The 17,719-nt window shown below is 55.0% G+C and overlaps 1 protein-coding gene across 1 annotated transcript in view; it reads right to left on the bottom strand.

Annotated features, from left to right (window-relative positions):
* Window positions 1-15,037: 15,037 nt before the first annotated feature.
* The window catches only part of EPHA2 (EPH receptor A2), a 33,219-nt gene continuing 30,537 nt past the window's right edge, over window positions 15,038-17,719 (bottom strand). Inside the window, exon 17 of the mRNA XM_033228226.1 lies at window positions 15,038-16,034. Coding sequence (XP_033084117.1) covers window positions 15,929-16,034 — 106 coding nt within the window. The 3' untranslated portion in view covers window positions 15,038-15,928. The remainder of the gene's footprint in view (window positions 16,035-17,719) is intronic.

The following is a 17,719-nucleotide window of genomic DNA, read 5'->3' as shown; positions in this document are numbered from 1 at the left end:
GCTGCACGGTCCTGTCCCAGTCGCCCCAAAACTTTTCTTTTTTTTTTTAAAAAAGACAAAGTCTTGCTCTGTTGCCAGTCTGGAGTGCAGTGGCATGATCGTAGTTTACCGGCCTCAAGGGACACCTAAACGAGGACAGGGAAATAAGTTTTGGGGAGACTGCACACAGAGCCTCATTCCTGTAATCCCAGTGCTTTGGGAGGCAGAGATAGGAGGATTACTTGAGTCCAGGAGTTTGAGGCTAGCCCGGGGGAGACAGGGGCCCTCCTTAGCTACTCCGGGTGCTGGTGCAGGACTCAGCACAGCCCTCAGACTCACTCCAGTGCTCAGCCTAGCCTGCCCTACCCAAGGGGCATGAGGAAGGGGCGCGCTTCTTCCCAGGCCCCTCCTGCTCAGCTCTGGGTCTGGAGGAGGGCAGGGCTGTCACAAGCTGCTGTCTCCAGTGCCTGGGAGAGTCAGCAGTGACTGACTCAGTGGTTGTAGCCCCACTGAGGTGACTAAGACCTGGGGCTCCCTCTCCACACCTGGATCCCCAAGTCTCCTCATTGTAGGGACCTGCCAAAAAGAGCCTTAGCTCCCTGCTGACCTGGAGTGAAGAGGCCCCCTCTTTTTTCTGGAAGCCACAGCTCTGCTGAGAACAGAACTTCAGGCCCAGAGTGGGGAGGCTTTTCCAGGGAGAGGGAGGGACAGGGACCTGGGTTGCAGGACATGCTTTCTGATGGCGAGACATATATTCAGCTCTCTACAAGGCTGTCGTGTGGTGGTGAGGGAGTGAACCTGGAGTCAGCGTGCCTGGGCATAAATCCCACCTCAGGCATTGACTAATTATGTCACTTTGGGCAAATCACTTGCTGTCTCTGAACCTCAGTTTCCCCGTCTGTGAAATGGGCATAACTACAGTGCCTGCCTCATAGGACTGAAATGAGTTAACAAGCAAAGTCTCCTAAGCAAAGCTTCCTGGTTGTTCTAAGTGAGGTCTCGATCTTGTCACTTAATACTCGGTGTGTGCGGGTACTGCCGAGAGCCAGACAAAGTCCCTGGCCCTCAAGGAGCCCAGAGCCAAGTGGAGGATAGATAAACTGTAAATAAGGATCTAAAAGAATTAACGAGATTCTTACGATTTGTGGATGAGTACTGCAAAGGAAAGAACCAGAGGTTTGGAATGGAGAGTGCAGGGAGGCTGGGGGTGTCGGGAAGACAGCTCTGAGGAAAGGATTTTGAGCAGATTCTCAAAAAGTAAGAAGGAAGCAGCTGTGTGATGATCTGAGGGGAAGAGCATTCCGGCCAAAGGAAACAGCAAGTGCAAAGGCCCTGAGGCAGAAATGAACGTGACATGCATGACATGCGCTAGGAACGAAAGAAAGGTGAGTGCGCCGGAAATTCTTTGTTGCAGGATGATTATAGCTTCCCTAGCCTCTGCCCATCAGATATCAGCAGTGACATCCCTCCAACTGTACCAAAGAAAAGTGTCTCCAGAGAGAGCCAAATGTCCGCTGGGTGGGCAGTGGGAGGGTTATTGCCCCTGGTTGAAGACCACAGGGTCGGGAAGAGCACAGATGACAAGGTGGACAGATCATAGGGCCAGCAGGGCCTGGCAAGCCCCTTCCAGGGGTCAGATGATGGGAAGATCAAAGAGGATTGGGGACATGACTGAGGAGAAGGGGATGCCTCACTCCTACCCTAGCCCTGCCCAGATGGGGGCTCTGTACTGGCCTCCCCTCCACCGCAGCTCCTTTGGAAGTGTCCCCAGGGCTCCCTCCCCGACCCACACCAAGCCGGGGGGCCATCCAGGGGCCACCCCTGTCCCCCACTGAGCCTTTGCTCCCTAGGTAGGCTCACCCTGGGATGCAACTATCAGGGTCTCCAGAAACAGCCCTCAACCTGAAATAAAAATAACCATAAAGGGTCCTCCCTCCATCCTCCACTCAGGGTAGTGGGGGTCGGGAAACCCCTTAGACTGAACAGCTGCCCTCCCCTCTGGGGGCCCATCTTCCCTCTTCTCAGCTCTCTAGGTCTCTGGGTCCCTATTTCTCAAGCTTTTTGTTTTTTGAAACAGGGTCCTGCTCTGTCACCCAGCTTTGAGTGTAGAGAATCACAGCTCACTGCAGCCTCGAACTCCCAGGCTCAAGCAATCTTCCCACTTCAGCCTCCAGAGTAGCTGAGACCACAGGCATGCACTCTTTAAAAAATTATTTTTAGTAGAGACAGGGTCTCACTCTGTTGCCCAGGCTGGTCTCGAACTCCTGAGCTCCAGCGATCCTCCCACCTTAGCCTCCCAAAATGCTGGGATTACAGGCATGAGCCTGGCGCCCCCTTTCACAAGCAGGCTCTCTCTGGGCCTCTCTTGGGCCTCTCCTTGTCTCCCACCTTATCTGCCCCCTTATCCTCCATCATCCCATCTGTCTGTCTGTCTGCTTCACCCCTACCTCGTCCCCTGCCCGGTCCTTGGCTGCATCTGTCCTCTCTGCCTTGATCTCTTTCCCGCCCTCAGCCTCAGTCTTGTTCTCTCCAGCCTCATCACCCACTGCCCCCCTTCCCGAGTCTGTCTCTCTCCCTCAGTGGCTCCAGTGGTTTGGACACGTTCAGCTCCCTTCTGCCCAGATGACCTCATTCCCCACCACGTGTGCACACACACACACACACGCTCACTGTCACACACAAATCCACACAAACGCACGCACTCACACAAAGACACAGTGACACATACACTTACACATGGAGACACACTTACAGGTGCGCATGCCCAGGGACACCAGCACACACTCTCATATGTTCAGACCCATGCACACGGGTCCCTGGCTGGGTTTCTAAATCTGACGTGGCCCTGCCCATAGTTGGCCTCTGTGCAGGCTTGGCCCATCTAGTCAGGTCCAGCGAGGAGTGAGCAGAGCCACAACAGGGAGCCCAGGCAGGGCTTGCAGAAATCAAGCTCTCTGCTCAGACACACCCAGCCCACTCCTTGCCAGTCTCCCTCCCATCTCCCCCTGGAGCTGGGGGTTACTCATGGCTCAGGGTCCCCTCACCCCACCACATGTGGACGGGCCATCTCCTCTGCCCCCACACGCTAGTCTACCTTCTGCAAAGGCAGCCAACCCTGGCCAGAGACCCAGAGACCTGGATCCAGCCAGCTCAGCCACCATCACTCTGGGAGACCTTGGGCACATGCCTCAGTTTCCTCCTCTGTCAACAGGAACCTTTACATCAGTTCTGCAGTATTGCTGACACAAAGTGGGCACCGGACAGTGACAGGCATGAAGATTCTGTGGACAGCCTCTCACCCTCTTCTAGGCTCTCGGGCCCCCCTAGTCTCCCTCTGAGGTTGGCTCCTGCTGGCAGCCTGTCTCCAGGAGAACTTCCCGGCAGACTTGGGGGGTCAGAAGGAAGGGGGAGCCGACCTCCTGCCTTCTAATTTAGATTCCTGGGTTTATGGCAGGAAGCGCAGCAAGGCTGACGCTGTAATTAAGGCGATTCCTGAGGCTGCAGGAGGAGGCAGGGAGAGGAGCCCGCCACAGGGCTGGGCCCCCACTTCTTTCCTCCCTCTGCCAGAAGCCCCAACCTCAGAGCTTCAACAGGCTCCTCTGCCTTAGAGCCCAGGCTCTGGAACTCCATTTTGCATCCCAGGAAACCAGAGATGGGCAGCTACATCCCAAGGGTCACACAGCACACGATGGCACGTGCCTGAGCCACCCCTGCGGGCCTCCCTCTGCCACCTGTGGTCCAGCTGGGGGTGCAGAGAGAGTGCAGACACGAGGCTTCTTTGTTCCGTCCAACCCAGACCCTAGGTGCCTCTTCCCTGAGTCCTCCTCCCCCTGCATTCCTGAGGTGTCTGGGCAGAGTCCGGCAGGGCTGTGGCAGGAGGGGCAGCTCCCCCACTCAGGGGTCAAGGCCAGGGCAGCAGCCGGGCCTGAGCACCGAGCAGCCTCCAGCTGAGGCCTGGGGCTGTGCTGGGTGTGTAGTACCGAGGGGGAGACTTGGGGACTCACTGTCCCCCTCCCCATCCATGGACTGGAGCTTTAATTTTCACTCTGCTCCTCTGGGAGACCCTGGGCCTCTCTTCTTGGAGTCCCAGTGTTCTCATCTATACAAAGGGTGCCACCATCACTGGGGGGGGGCCTGTTCTTCTTTCTGCCCTGGGCTGAGCTGGGGGTACGGCCCCACCAGAGCACTTGGGTGGCCTTCATCAGCCTTCCTCGATTCTGGTCCCCGCCCAGTCAGGCTCTGTGGCCTTGGGCAACCCTTGTTCTCTGGGTCTCCACACCTTCCTTGGTAAAAATGAGGGGCTTGGACAGAGTCAGGGTCTCCCGCTCCGGAATTTCTCAAGCCAATACTGATCCAAAAAATCAGGGACAGGCTGGGCACGATGGCCCACACCTGTAATCCCAGCATTTTGGGAGGCCGAGGTGGGCAGATCACTTGAGGTCAGGAGTTCCAGACCAGCCTGGCCAAAATGGTGAAACTCTGTCTCTACTAAAAGTACAAAAATTAGCCAGGTGTGGTGGTGCATGCCTGCAGTCCCAGCTACTGGGGAGGCTGAGGCAGGAGAATTGCTTGAACCCGGGAGGCGGAGGTTGCAGTGAGCTGAGATCATGCCACTGCACTCCAGCCTGGGCAATAGAGTGAGACCTTGTCTCAAAAAAAAAAAAAAAAAAAAACTAGCCTAGGCCAGGTGCATTAGCTCATGCCTATAATCCCAGCACTTTGGGAGGCCGGGGCAAGTGGATCACTTGAGGCCAGGAGTTTGAGACCAGCCTGGCCAACATGGTGAAACCCCATCTCTACCAAAAATACAAAAATTAGCTGGGTGTGGTGGTGCATGCCTGTAGTCCCAGGTACTCTGGAGGCTGAGGCATGAGAATCGCCTGAATCCAGGAGGTGAAGGTTGCCATGAGCCAAGGTGACAAAGTGAGATTCCGTTTCAAGAAAAAAAATTAAAAAATAGGGCTGGGTACGGTGGCTCACGCCTGTAATCCCAGCACTTTGGGAGGCCAAGGCGGGGGGATCACAAGGTCAAGAGATTGAGACCTTCCTGGCCAACGTGGTGAAGCCCCGTCTCTACTAAAATTACAAAAATTAGCCAGGTATGGTGGCGGGCACCTGCAATCCCAGCTACTCAGGAGGCTGAAGCAGGAGAATCGTTGGAATCTGGGAGGCGGAGGTTGCAGTGAGCCGAGATCATGCCACTGCACTCCAGCCTGGCGAAAGAGTGAGACTCCGTCTCAAATAAAATAAAAAATAAATAATAATAATAATAATAATAATAATCAGGGACAGGTGTAGGTGGGCACTGACCACATGGCTCTCCATGGGCCCCTCTTGGTTCCCAGCCAGCTGGGGACAACTTTGCCCTAGACTGCTTTGATTGTGGGTGGACCTTGGGGCTCCAACCCGAGGGCTGGGTTGTTTGGGGGGCCAGGGCTGCATGCCCTCACGTGTGCGTGTAGTGGGACATGTGAAGGTGGGGGGAACAGTGCTGAGGGGGGTGGTGGTGCTCCCACCCCATAAAGGGCCATGGCTGCCTCTTGGGCTCCAGACTGGGCTCCACGGAGTGAACACTGGGGTCTGGGACCGGGTAGCAGATATGGAACAAGGCAGGGGCGGGAGGGGTGCCAGGCATTCCTCCAGCTGGGGAGAAAGGGGGCTTTGTTGCCCGAAACTGAGCCGCCCCCGATCTCCTTGCATGCCCAGGCACTCAGCCAAAGATAGAGAAGCCCACACGGTACAGGCGGGGCTGCCGAGGCCTCTCCTGAAACTTCAGCCTGCCCTGCCCACGTGCCCCTGGTCAGTTGCTCCCTCCTCCCAGCCTAGGGCCCAGACAGGTCCATTAAACGGTGCCGATGCCAGCCTGGGAGGGGGCTTGGCTGGGGACTGGAATCCAAGGAGAGACAGCGGTTGGAGTGTTGGTGTCAGGACTAGGGAAATACCCGCGCCCCAGCTAAGGAAGGGGTGAGGCGTGAGTAGCATTCCGGGCGCTCACAGACTCTCATCCAGTCTTCCCTACACCCCGTGAGGGAGGTACCGTCAGGCCCATTTTACAGACGAGTAAACAGATGCTCAGCAAAGGGAGGCATGTGAATTCGTGGCAGAGGAGGAGCTGCAAATCAGTCCTGTGCCCCCACAGCTCCAACCTTGGAGACTCAAGGACACCTGGGAGAAGGAGGGGGCTGCCAAGTTGTCCCCAAGCTGTCCCCGTGAGGGGCTTCCCTCTCTGAGTGCCTGCACAGAGCAGCCAGGCTTGAGGCTGATGCCAGACACCACCTTCCAGACTTGCGAGATTAAATGACCCCAGCACAGACCAGTATAGTTCTCAGCAGGTGTTTAATAAGTGCTCATTGGTTCCCTGGGTGACAAGTCCCTGTCTCTCTCTAGGCCTCTGTCCCCAACCTGTGCCCTGAGGTTGCTTTCCCCAGGCCTGCCTATCAGGGATTGGGATCTTCTTATCTTCCAGCAGATTCATGGCCTCCTTCTCCTGGCCCATGGCTCCCCACTGGGAGGCCCCCCAGGTCTCTCCTCCTCACCCCACAGGTTCTGCTTGCAGCCTCCTCTGCCTGGGATCCGGCCCTAGATTTGACAGTGGTGCGGGGCAGGAGGAGGCAGGGGGTCTGGAGCTCCTTTATATCTGTGGTCTCCCTAGCGGGGGATGGGGAGGCAGGAGGGCTGGGGCCTGGAGACAGCCACGGGGGTGGCAGCAGGGTCTCCAGTCTGACCTGGAGGCCCAGCTGGTGGGGGCGGGGGGAGGGGGCTCTGGAATGCACAACCTCTTGCCGTCCCTTCCCTCAGACATGGGTAAAACACAAAGCGCCTTCCTTTGTCCCCAGCCCGTGCTTAATAGGATTGGAGGCTGGGGGTGGGGAGCGGGCCTCTGGTGGGGGACACCCTCCTGCGCAGCCACAATGGGGCCCTGTGACATCATGCTGCCTCCTGCTGTGATGTCAGAGGCCGCCACAATGGACCTTTCCAGCCGCCCAGACTGGGGGTGGGACAGATGGCTGGGGCGGGGGTTGTGGGGGGTGGGGCCAGGACACCAGCATCCTCGGTGGCTCAGTCCTGGCCAGCCGTGGTTCTGAAGAACAGGCCGGCAGGGCCAGGCAGCATTGGCTGCAATGCCACTAAGGACAGGCAAATAAATTGACTTTTCTTTGGTGTGAGTCAACACTTAGACCATTTTTTAAAAAAGGGAACAGCGCCGTTTTGAAAAAAGTAAAAGTTGAGATATTCTTGCCCTTTATCCTGGCTCACCACCACCACCTGTCAGTTAAGGAGCATTAAGCGACTTCCTGGTGCCCACCCTTAGGATAAAAATAAAATCTTCAACAGAGCAACAAGGCTCAGACCCTGCCCACCCCTCCAGCCTTGTCCCTCCCTGCCACCTGGCCCCCTGCAGCGAGAGCCTTCAGCCACGCTGGCCTTCCTTCCACTTCTGAGCCTAACAATTGCTGTTCCCTAGCCTTTCCTACTGTCTCTTCCTTCAAATCTCAGCTTAGACACCACCTCCTCCAGGAAGCCTTCCTGACTCTCCACAGGCTGAGCATGTTGTTCAATTCCTGGGTCCCGCAGCCCCCACGCCTGTCATATCACAACATTTATCTTTGGAGTATTCTCTCTGACAGAATAGGAGTTCTGTGACAGTGCCACCTGGGCTCTCCCGCCCCTTGCTCTCTCCCCAGCACGGAGCAGCAATCATTGAATCCACTGACTCCTTCATCAAATATGTGGGGGTACCCATTGGGTGTCAGGTCTGGGGATCTAAGGGAAAAACATGCCTGTCCCCATCCTCATGGAGCTGGCCACTAAGTGGGAGGCAGGGATCAGTGATAGAAAATTATCTCACCGCGTGGGGCCACAGCAGCAAACCAAAGTGGCACAAATGAAACATGGTAGAGGTTGGATGCACCTTTAAGATGGGTGATGGGAGGTGGGACACGGTGGCTCAAGCTTGTAATCCCAGCACTTTGGGAGGCCGAGGCTGGCAGATCACGAGGTCAGGAGCTTGAGACCAGCCCAACAAACATGGTGAAACCCTATCTCTACTAAAAATACAAAAATTAGCCGGGCGTGGTGGTGCGCACCTGTAATCCCAGCTACTCAGGAGGATGAGTCAGGAGAATCGCTTGAATCCGGGAAGCAGAGGTTGCAGTGAGCTGGAATTGCCTGGCGATAGAGTGAGAGTCCGTCTCAACAACAACAAGAAAAGGGTGATGGGGGCACCCTCTTCCAGGGTGCTGCTCATGAGCTGGTAAGATCGTGCTGAGGATGTGGGGAAGAGCTCCAGGCAGTGGGTGGCATTTAGCAGATCTCAAGGATCTTGTGTAGAGACTGAGTGAGATGTGAAAAAAATAGAAAAAATAAAAAACCACAAAAAAAGAAAGAATCTTGCAAAATAAAAGGAGGGTGGAGAGAAAAGCACAAGGAGACCTAGGCTCACTCACTGGGAAATTCATTGATAGCTTAGAGCAAAGCCCTGCGGCAAGGGGCTGGGCTCAAATCCTGGCGCTGCCACTTGCTAGCCGTGGAGCTCTGGGCAAACCCTTCACTTCTCTGCACTTCATGGTAGGGTGACTGGATCAATTATTGTCCAGTTAAAGACAGAGTGTGAAAGGGGGAGCTATTACAGCCAATTATACCAGGACGACAGGCCAAAGCCAGGACTGGCCTGGACAGAAGGGAGAAACGGCCCCCAGCCCATGGGGCAATAGTAGGACTAGGTCACAGAGTTGTTAGGAGGATGAAATGAATGAATCCATGGGAAACACTTTGAACAGCGGCAGCGCATGTGATGTGCTTAATAATTGTTAGCTATTAGCATTTTATTACATACACGCGCATGCACACACACACACACACACACACACACACAGAATCTCAGGGGAGAGGGTCAGACAGACACACCTGAGTGTCATTCAAGCCCTCTGTGATCCATAGCCAGCCTCGATAGGAGCTTGGGGGAAGCAGGGTTGACGTGTCCCCATTGCCTGGCAGCAGAGTGCACTCTGCAAAGGTCTCTCTCTTTTTACTTATTTATTTTTTTTGAGATGGAGTCTCACTCTTGTCGCCCAGGCTGGAGTGCAGTGATGCGATCGATCTCAGCTCACTGCAACTTTCACCTCCTGGGTTCAAGTGATTCTAGTGCCTCAGCCTCCTGAGTAGCTACAATTACAGGCACGCGCCACCACACCCAGCTAACTTTTGTATTTTCAGTAGAGACAGGGTTTCACCATGTTGGCCAGGCTGGTCTCGAACTCCTGACCTCAGGTGATCCACCCACCTTGGCCTCCCAGAGTGCTGGGATTGCAGGTGTGAGCCACCACATCCAGCCTGCAAAGGTCTCTTGGAGAACGGGTGATTTGATTTGAGCCTGGAAGGGTGGGTGCATTTTCTGCAGACAAAAATAGGGAGGGATGTGTGCGGGGGTGGGCGAGGGCTCATGGTGAACTGAGGGCAGGTCCAGGAGTCTGGACCACATTAGAGTACAGGGGAGGGGTGCAGAGTCTGGGGAAGTGTGTCCTGTGGCCAGATGCTGGGATTGGTTGGTGGGGCCCATGAGGCCTGGTCCTGGGGGAAAGGCCCCTCCGCCCAGCAGGAGACCTGATCATGCAGCCGCCTGCTCTGCCAGTGTGGAAACTGCATCCGTCCATCCATCAGGCTGCTGAGGCCGTGGGGAATGTGATGAGGCTGCTGAAATGGGGCCCGGGCCCAGCGGGAGAAACGAGGCCCCCACCCCAGGCAGGGGTGGAATGTGGCTGCAGCTTCCCAGAAACTAGGTCTGGTTCTGCCGACAGAGACTGGCTGACGGTTTGAACTGAAAAGCCAGACCCAGAGGGCTGGAGTGGGGCCTGCTGGCCGGGCTACCTGGGGCTGCCCAGGGCTGCCTGGGGAGAGGGTGCCAGGAGTGAGGAGGGGGCAACTCTGTGGTGGGGGCAGGGGCCCTCATCTCAGCCAGGACAGACTTCCTGGAGCCTTCCTCACTACAGACGGACAAACTAAGCCCCTGTGACACCAAGGGCCATGCCCAGGAGTCCAAAGCCAAGTCAATAGGAGGCCCCCAACCGAACCTCTGTCTTCCCCTTCCCAGTCCAAGGATCTTCCTGCCATTTCCTAAAAAGAAGCCCAAGGTCCCCAAGTGTCACCGAGCAGCAGGCCGCGGGATGAGCTGACTCTTGTCTCCCGTGCCGCTCTGTCACCTCCTAGTTGTGGGAACTTGGTCTGAATACTGTAACCTCGCTGAGCCTCAGGGTCCCCAAAATGGGGATAAATGTATACCTCTCAGGGTCACTGTGACCCTTGCATAAGACAGTGTGGGTCTTGGGCTGGGCACTGGCATGGCAGAGTCACTGGCACCGTGGCAAGTTAAAACCGTGTTGCCAGGCACCAGCCTTAGATTTCCTAATTCGTTAGCAACTCCTCTAGGAGCAGGCAATGCTAAAGGAACACCCACCACCTACAATGGTAGGTGTTCAGAAACACTCAGCTGCTTCTCCTTACCAGCTTTTGAGGTCCCTCCTGGCCAGCCAGAGGGAGCCCAGGACCATTGCACAGCACTTACCGTGTTCCCAGAACCCATATCCGGCTCCACAGGGCCCTTGGATCTCAAAAGCCCAGTTCTTGTCCCCCCAGTTCGTTTATTGAACAAATGTTTATTGAGGGCCTACTGGGTACCAGACATAGTTCTGGGGGTGGCGATGGGCGATGGAGGCACAATGCACAGAATGGGCGAAGGCACAGAGGACCCGAGCTAAGGACTCGAGCACTTCCCACACACATTCATTTGCCCCCTGTTCTAGCAGCATCTATGGTGCCCCAGGCCCCATCCCAGGCCCTGGGCTGCAGCTGGAGCTGAGGACGTGTGAATGGGGAGGCGAGCAGAGAGCTTGCCTGTCCCTCCAGAATTTGCTAATGAATTAGGAAATCTCAGGCTGGTGCCTGGTGACATGGGTTTAACTTGCCGTGCAGACTGGGAGCAGCAGAGAAAGCCGGCACCTCCCTACCCAGTGCCCCCATCACCACTGCCCTTTACCTCCTACGGGGCTTTGCTGGATACGTCAAAGGCCTGCCAAGGTTCCTGCAGCTCAGAGCCCAGAACGGGCTGCACGCCCACTGCTCAGCAGAGAAAACTAAAACCAGAGATGAAGGTTGTGGTCGGGGTGGGAATGAGGGCATGGTTGCTGTCCTATGCTGCTCCTGACACAACAGCCAGGGGTTAGGGTGGCATAGGAGGTGGAGGAAGCTTGTCTTGGTCAAATGGGACCCAGATGTTGGAGGGGAGACTCAAGCCCCACCCACAGAGGTCTGGAGTCAGAGCCAGGCTCTTCTGGGACACGTCTTCCCCCATCTGGTGGACTCCCACTTGACCTTGACCTCAACTTGGATGGCTTCTCCTCCAGGCAGCCTGCCTGGACTTCCTAGGCTGGGTCAGGTGCCCCTCCGCCCTAACCTCTGGCTCCTGTAACACCCAGCTCTGCCCCTTCTTAGCCTGGGTCCTACTGTATTACCATTGCTGCCCCCACCAGATTAAGAGTCCCATGAGGGCAGACAGAGGCCTTATCCATCTTTGTGGACCTTGTGCCCAGCCTGGCATAGAGCAAGAAATGGCCACTGAGAGAAGGGACAGAGGAGCAAACCATCTGGATACCTGGGGTGTGGGATGTGGTGGCATTTGGAGACCATGGGCAGGTTATGGTGCCTCAGTTTCCCCAGATCCAGTGCTTCTCAGACCTTGTCTAGGGAAGTGTCCCTGATGGCAGAGAGGGGAGAGAACATCTCTGGCCAGTTATGTAACCTCCCTCCCCTCGGTGTTCAAATCTGTAAAATGGGATATTAATAATATCTACCTTGAAGGACTGTTGGAAGAAGTAAATAAGTAAACACAGGCTAAGTGCTTAGAACAGTGGGTGGTGCCCAGAAAGCCTTGTGTAAGTATTTGCTGATACCTGATCTTCAATTCAAGCTCAATGTTCCTTCTGCTCTGAGTTGGTTTGTTTGTTTTTTCTCTGATGATATTAACTTTGATCACTTGGTTACGGTGCTGTTTGCCAGGTTTCTCCACTGTAAAGTTATTTTTCGTTTTCTTTCTTATTTTTTAACCCCTTCTATACTTCCCTACTGCCTTTCTTTGGAAGGGTGTCCAGTCCACAGTCCAGGCAGTGGGGAAGCAAGCTTTATCCACTAGAGGGAAAAGAATCCACCACTTTGAAATTCATCTGTAAGGAAGATTTGTCTAGTCTCCCCCGACTTATTTATTTATTCAAGCTTTTTTTTTTTTTTTTTTTTTAAATGAGATCTCATTCTGTCGCCCAGGCTGAAGTGCAGTGGCACAACCTCCACCTCCCGGGCTCAGGAGATCCTCCCGTCTCAGCCTCCTGAGTAGCTGGGACCATAAGCACGTGCCACCATGCCTGGTTAATTTTTTGTGCTTTTGATAGAGATGGGGTTTCACTATCTTGGCCAAGCCGATCTCAAACTCCTGAGCTCAAACGATCTACCCACCTCGGCCTCTCAAAGTGCTGGGATTACAGGCGTGAGCCACTGCACCCAGCCTTTAATCATTTATTTATGTCAGTATGGACTCGTGAACATTTATTTTCGACTTCGGATTTAATCTAATACCTCATCGTTTTGTTGCTCAGCTTGTTCTAGATTTGGCCCTTGGGAGTTCTTTAGGGCTGGCTCCTGTGTCTCTCTGGCACAGCCCCACCTGTTTATTTTTGAGCACTTCTTTACTCTCTGATGCCCCAAGATGCTGCCAGCTCATCTTGTATTTTCCCTGCTTCAGCCCCAGAATCAGCCATTTCTCTAAGGAGCCCTGGTTCCTTTTATTGGAGAATGGTTTTCAGGAACCAAGATCTGTGGGCTGGGTGTTCTTATTGCTACAGGGGTGTTCCTGCATTTAGGCCCTCTAGGAGACAGCTCTGGATTTGCTTTCATTTAAAAATAAAGTTTCCCCTCCTGCCAACCGCAGGGTCCATTGGAGACTGCAGACAGCTGCTCACTGGGTTTTGAGCGTCGGACCTGTCTGTGGCCCACAGGTTTATGCGTTCTCACATGCCCTTGAAGGGCCTTATGTCCAGGACTTCGAGAGCACACGAGGCCACCTCCCCCAATGCTGAGCCACTTCCTGCATTCATTCCTGCTCATCAGCAGGGCCATGGCCGAGTTGCTTTGGGAATGGGACTCAGGCCTGGTCTTGACGTGCCCTCATAGCCCAGATTGCTGTGGGTTTGCAAGCTGCAGGCTTACTCCCTGCTGGGCCAACAGCTTTGTCAGTGGTAGTGATAGTAGCCATAGCCCAGCCACAGAGCTACTGTGGCCACTTGGGTCAGGCACCAGGAAGGCCTGACTCAGCCATCATGCCCAGTACACTCAGGTGGCCCAACACCAATGGGAGGAAGGCCCAGCCAGGTGCTCCCTGCCCTCCCATGGCTCACCCAACCCCAGCCACACCTGACACAGGCGGTCAGATGTCTCATGAATGCCCAGTGGGCCAGGACCCAGAGGGAGGCAGCTCTCCTGCAGCAGCAGGGGTCAGGGCAAAGCGTGCCAGCCTTGACACCCCAGGGCAGGCCGAACACCCTCCCGACTTCGCCAGCACCTCTCCTGTGTCTCCCCAAAGCTCCAGGCTGAGTGTCAGGAGCTCTGGGTTCCAGACCTGCCTCTCCCAGTGACAACAATCATGCCACTCCCTGCTTGAAACCTTCAATGACTCCTTATTGCTCTCAGCTTGAAATCCCCACTCCTGGGCCTGCTTTACAAGGCCCTAGAGACCTCTCCAGCACCTCACGTCATGCCTTAATAACACCAAATTGCTTGTGGTTCCCTTGCACAACCATGCGGTTTCACGCCCCCGCGCCTCACTCTGCATCACCCTCCCTTGGCTTCACTGGTTAACTCCTAGTAGTCCCTGAGGTCTCAGCTCTGGACCACCTCCTCCAGGAAGTCTTCCTCCTGGGCCTCAGCTCATCTCTGTTCCCTGGTTACGTTCCTGGTGACCTGTGTTTGACACCTTCCTAACTAACCCCCGGTATGAATGACCTCTGACATGCAGGGCTGCAACCCGGTAGAGTGGAGAAGGCTCAGGTTTGACATTAGGACACTGGTGCCGGGCGCGGTGGCTCACACCTGTAATCTTAGCACTTTGGGAGGCAGAGGTGGGCAGATCACAAGGTCAAGAGATCGAGACCATCCTGGCCAACGCGGTGAAACCCCATCTCTACTAAAAATACAAAAATTAGCTGGGTGTGGTGGCGTGCGCCTATAGTTCCAGCTACTTAGGAGGCTGAGGCAGGAGAATCGGTTGAACCCAGGAGGCAGAGGTTGCAGCGAGCCAAGATCGCGCTACTGCACTCCAGCCTGGCGACAGAGTGAGACTCTGTCTCAAAAACAAAAAAGAAAAAAAAAAGAGAAATTAGAACTCTGACTTGTCTTGAGACTGCTGTGTGACTTTGGGCAAGTCGCTGCATGTCTCTGAGACTCCATTTCCTCATCTAAGAGAAAAGCATCCCACCGAAATTTCTGACCCTGCTTTCAATTCTGGCCTCTGCCCCTAACTTGCTGTGTGGCCTTGAGCAAGTCCAGTTGCTGGGCTCCAGCTTGATTTTCCTTTTCTGTAAAATGGGGCCGCCCACAAAACTCATAACAAAGTGTTGAGGTTCCAACAAGCCAAAACCTGTGAAAAGCTTGTGTAAACCTCAGAGCCCTACGTGGATGGTTGAAGGATCTATTTCGACAGCTCCGGGGAGCCGTGGGAGGGAAGCTGATGGCGGCTCTTGCTTTCTCCTACCTCCCAACCCTCCAGAAGACTCTGAGCAGCCTGGAGATCAAAGGCGATGGGGGCCTGCTGGCATGGAGGCCGGGCTCGGCAGGACCGGCTTCTTGGCCCCCTGCCCACCTCCCACCCACCCCTGCTCCCAGGGTTAAGTGATGTGTCTGCCTTGTGCACGAATATCTGTTTAAACACTTGGTATTTGGGGGGAACCCTCACCCCCTCAACTCCCACCCAGGAAGCTCTGAGACCCCACTGCTTTTCCCAAGACTGAGAGCCAAGATCAGTTTGAATCATCTGCAACTTTATTCCAGAGCAGAAATAAGTCATTTTCTAACAATAAATATAAAAAAAATAATAAATTAAGATTCGAAAAAAATTTTCAACAAAACAAAATCGTGAACACTGACAGAATAGAACCTGCTATCTACAGGGATGAGAGATGGGACCGACTGGGGCATGGGCAGGACGCTCCTGCAGCACCGGCCCCCGGGTCCCCAGCTCAGGAATGTTTGACACAGGCCACCCTCTGTCCCCAGCCCTGACGGGAGCCCCTGCCACACACACACATTCTCTCCACAAAGTACAAAATATATATTTAAAAACCTCAACACAACCAAGTATCTTGCAAAGGCCCAGGAAAGCAAGGGTTTGGCCAGTCAGGGATGAGCACGGGGCCCGAGTGTCTAAAGAAGGCACTAGAGGGACGGGGACCGCTTTGGGTCTCGCCCAGTCAAGTTCACGGTCTGCCCTCTTAGTGTAAGGAAATGGGGCTTGAGGTACCCTGTTCACTTGGCACTGGGCCAAGCCCCCCATCTCCTGAGATGGCCTCATGTGGGAGAAGACGAAGGGGAGGTTGGCTTGTGAATATCCTCCATGTCTGTCCGAAGGCCGTGGCGGGGCTCCTGCTCCAGGGATGTTGGGGCATGGCGGTGCCTGCTAAGTGCTCAGCTGTGTGTTCCTTGCAGGGAAAGAGGGCCCGGCCCAGCATTCCCAGTCATCTCCTCAGTTCAGGCCACGGTGTCATCCGAGACCCCTCAGCAGAAGTTGCAGGGGGTATCAGTAGAAAAGAACTAGAAATAAATAAGGTCCCCAGTGGCCCAGCATGGCACAGCAGGAGGCCACTCTGTTTTTTCAAGTATTCTTGGCCGATGGGGCTCCACGCCCTGTCGAGGCTCAGATGGGGATCCCCACCGTGTTCACCTGGTCCTTGAGTCCCAGCAGGCTGTAGGCGATGCGCTTCTGGTGGCCGGGCAGTCGCACCCCAATCCTCTTGATGTCGCTGTGGGCCCGGAGGGAGAGAGGGAGAGTTAGGGGCTAGAGCAGGGGAGGGGGCCGGGCTGGGCAGGGACAGGACTGTGTGGGTGGCAGGGGAGGGGAGTGGAGGGAAGCAGAGGAGGAAGGTAGAGAGGGGGCCTTGGGGACCTGTAGGGCAAGAGAGCTCTGGTTAGGTAGGCTTGGGAGAAGGAGTCACAGCCTAGAAGCTTGCCACGGTGGCCCACCATCAACAAAGTTAGGAAAATGACAGAAGCCTCAACTCTGTACGATGCTTTAAAAAATAAAAATAAATCAAATCTTCTGAATTATCTGTGAGGCAGGTGCTCTTTTCATCCCCATTTTGCAGATTAAAGAACTGAGGTCAGAGAGGTGAAGTGACTTGCCCGAGGTCACACAGTTAGGAGGTGGAAGAGCCGGGAATCAAACCAGCTATGAACAAATGCCTCCCCTCCCCTCAACCCCAGGCTGTCCCCAGTGCCCCCAGGCCTCCTTCCCAGGAACTCTCTAGGGATGTCGCTCAAAGCCTCTCTGCCCAAGGTCTCTTCCCACGCGCTGCCTCATTTTTCCCTCACTCCTTCCAAGTTCCCACTGCTGGTCATGAAGGAAGGACTCGGGAAATTCTTAAAGGGTTCAACTCTGCGAGTCTCCATGGGTGAAGCTTGCAGGTCACCAGATCCAGTGACTAGGAAGATGTCTTCCCTTGGGGGAACCTCAGTCTCCTCCCGTGTAAAATGGGAGCTACTGTCCATCTGGAGGGCGAGAGGCCTCAAAACCAGCGGCCGAAGGGGAAGGCAGCATCAGTTCCAGATGGACAGATGTGCCCAGGAGCCCACAGCCCTGCTTTCCCACCCCCACAGGGTACATACTCTCCTGGGCCCCCCTTCCATGCCCCTCGGTCCCCTCATGAAATCACTTATGCTCCCAGGAACCTGTGAGGAGGGCATATATTACTCACTTTGGGAGTTTTCTCCTCCACTGTCCTCACCCACTAGCCCAAACCCATGAAAACACCCAGGTTTTTACGGGCCGTCTTTTGGCTGTAAAGGGAGCTAATTATATGATGCAAGATCCTAGTTGCGGTTCTGCAGACATGACTTTCCCACAGGCTCCGGGAGCCCCGGGACAGGCGCAGAGCAGGGAAGGGCAGACCCAGGTGAGTCGGGGGGCACTCCGGGACCTCCAGCAGAGGCTGGTGCTCCCTCAGCAGCAGGAAAGCCGGGACATTTGGGACATTTGGGAGAACTTCCTATGCTACCCGCATGGGACGTTTCTAACCTATATAGTTGGAGGTGCTGAAAAAGTAGCATTTTCCCACACACTTGAAGGTCACTAATTATGGCCCCTGGACAAGCGCTCAGACCACGGAGAAGGAGACAGGACCCTGGCCCGACCCCAGATTTGCAGTTCCGCAGGTGGAGCAGGGAGTCTGCATTTGGTTGAATCCCAGAAGAAACCTGACATCCAGTTTAAGAACCAGTGGGTTGTAAGCTCCAGGAGGACAAGTGCTGTGACCTCGTCATCTGGGCCCATCACCCTCACAGCCCCTGCTCCTGCCCCCACCCCTGCCCAGGGTCCAGGATAGACCTGGCACATAGTAGGTCCCCAGGGAGTGTCTGCTGCATGAATGAATGAGCGAATGAATGCTTTAGCAGAGATTGGGCCATTGCTGGGCCACCTCTGGTCCCTCTT

Source organism: Trachypithecus francoisi, unplaced genomic scaffold (assembly GCF_009764315.1).
Source record: "Trachypithecus francoisi isolate TF-2019V2 unplaced genomic scaffold, Tfra_2.0 Lachesis_group12, whole genome shotgun sequence".
Lineage (NCBI taxonomy): Eukaryota > Metazoa > Chordata > Mammalia > Primates > Cercopithecidae > Trachypithecus > Trachypithecus francoisi.
The sequence above is the reverse complement of the archived record's forward strand: the minus strand, read 5'-3'. Positions and strand labels throughout refer to the sequence as shown.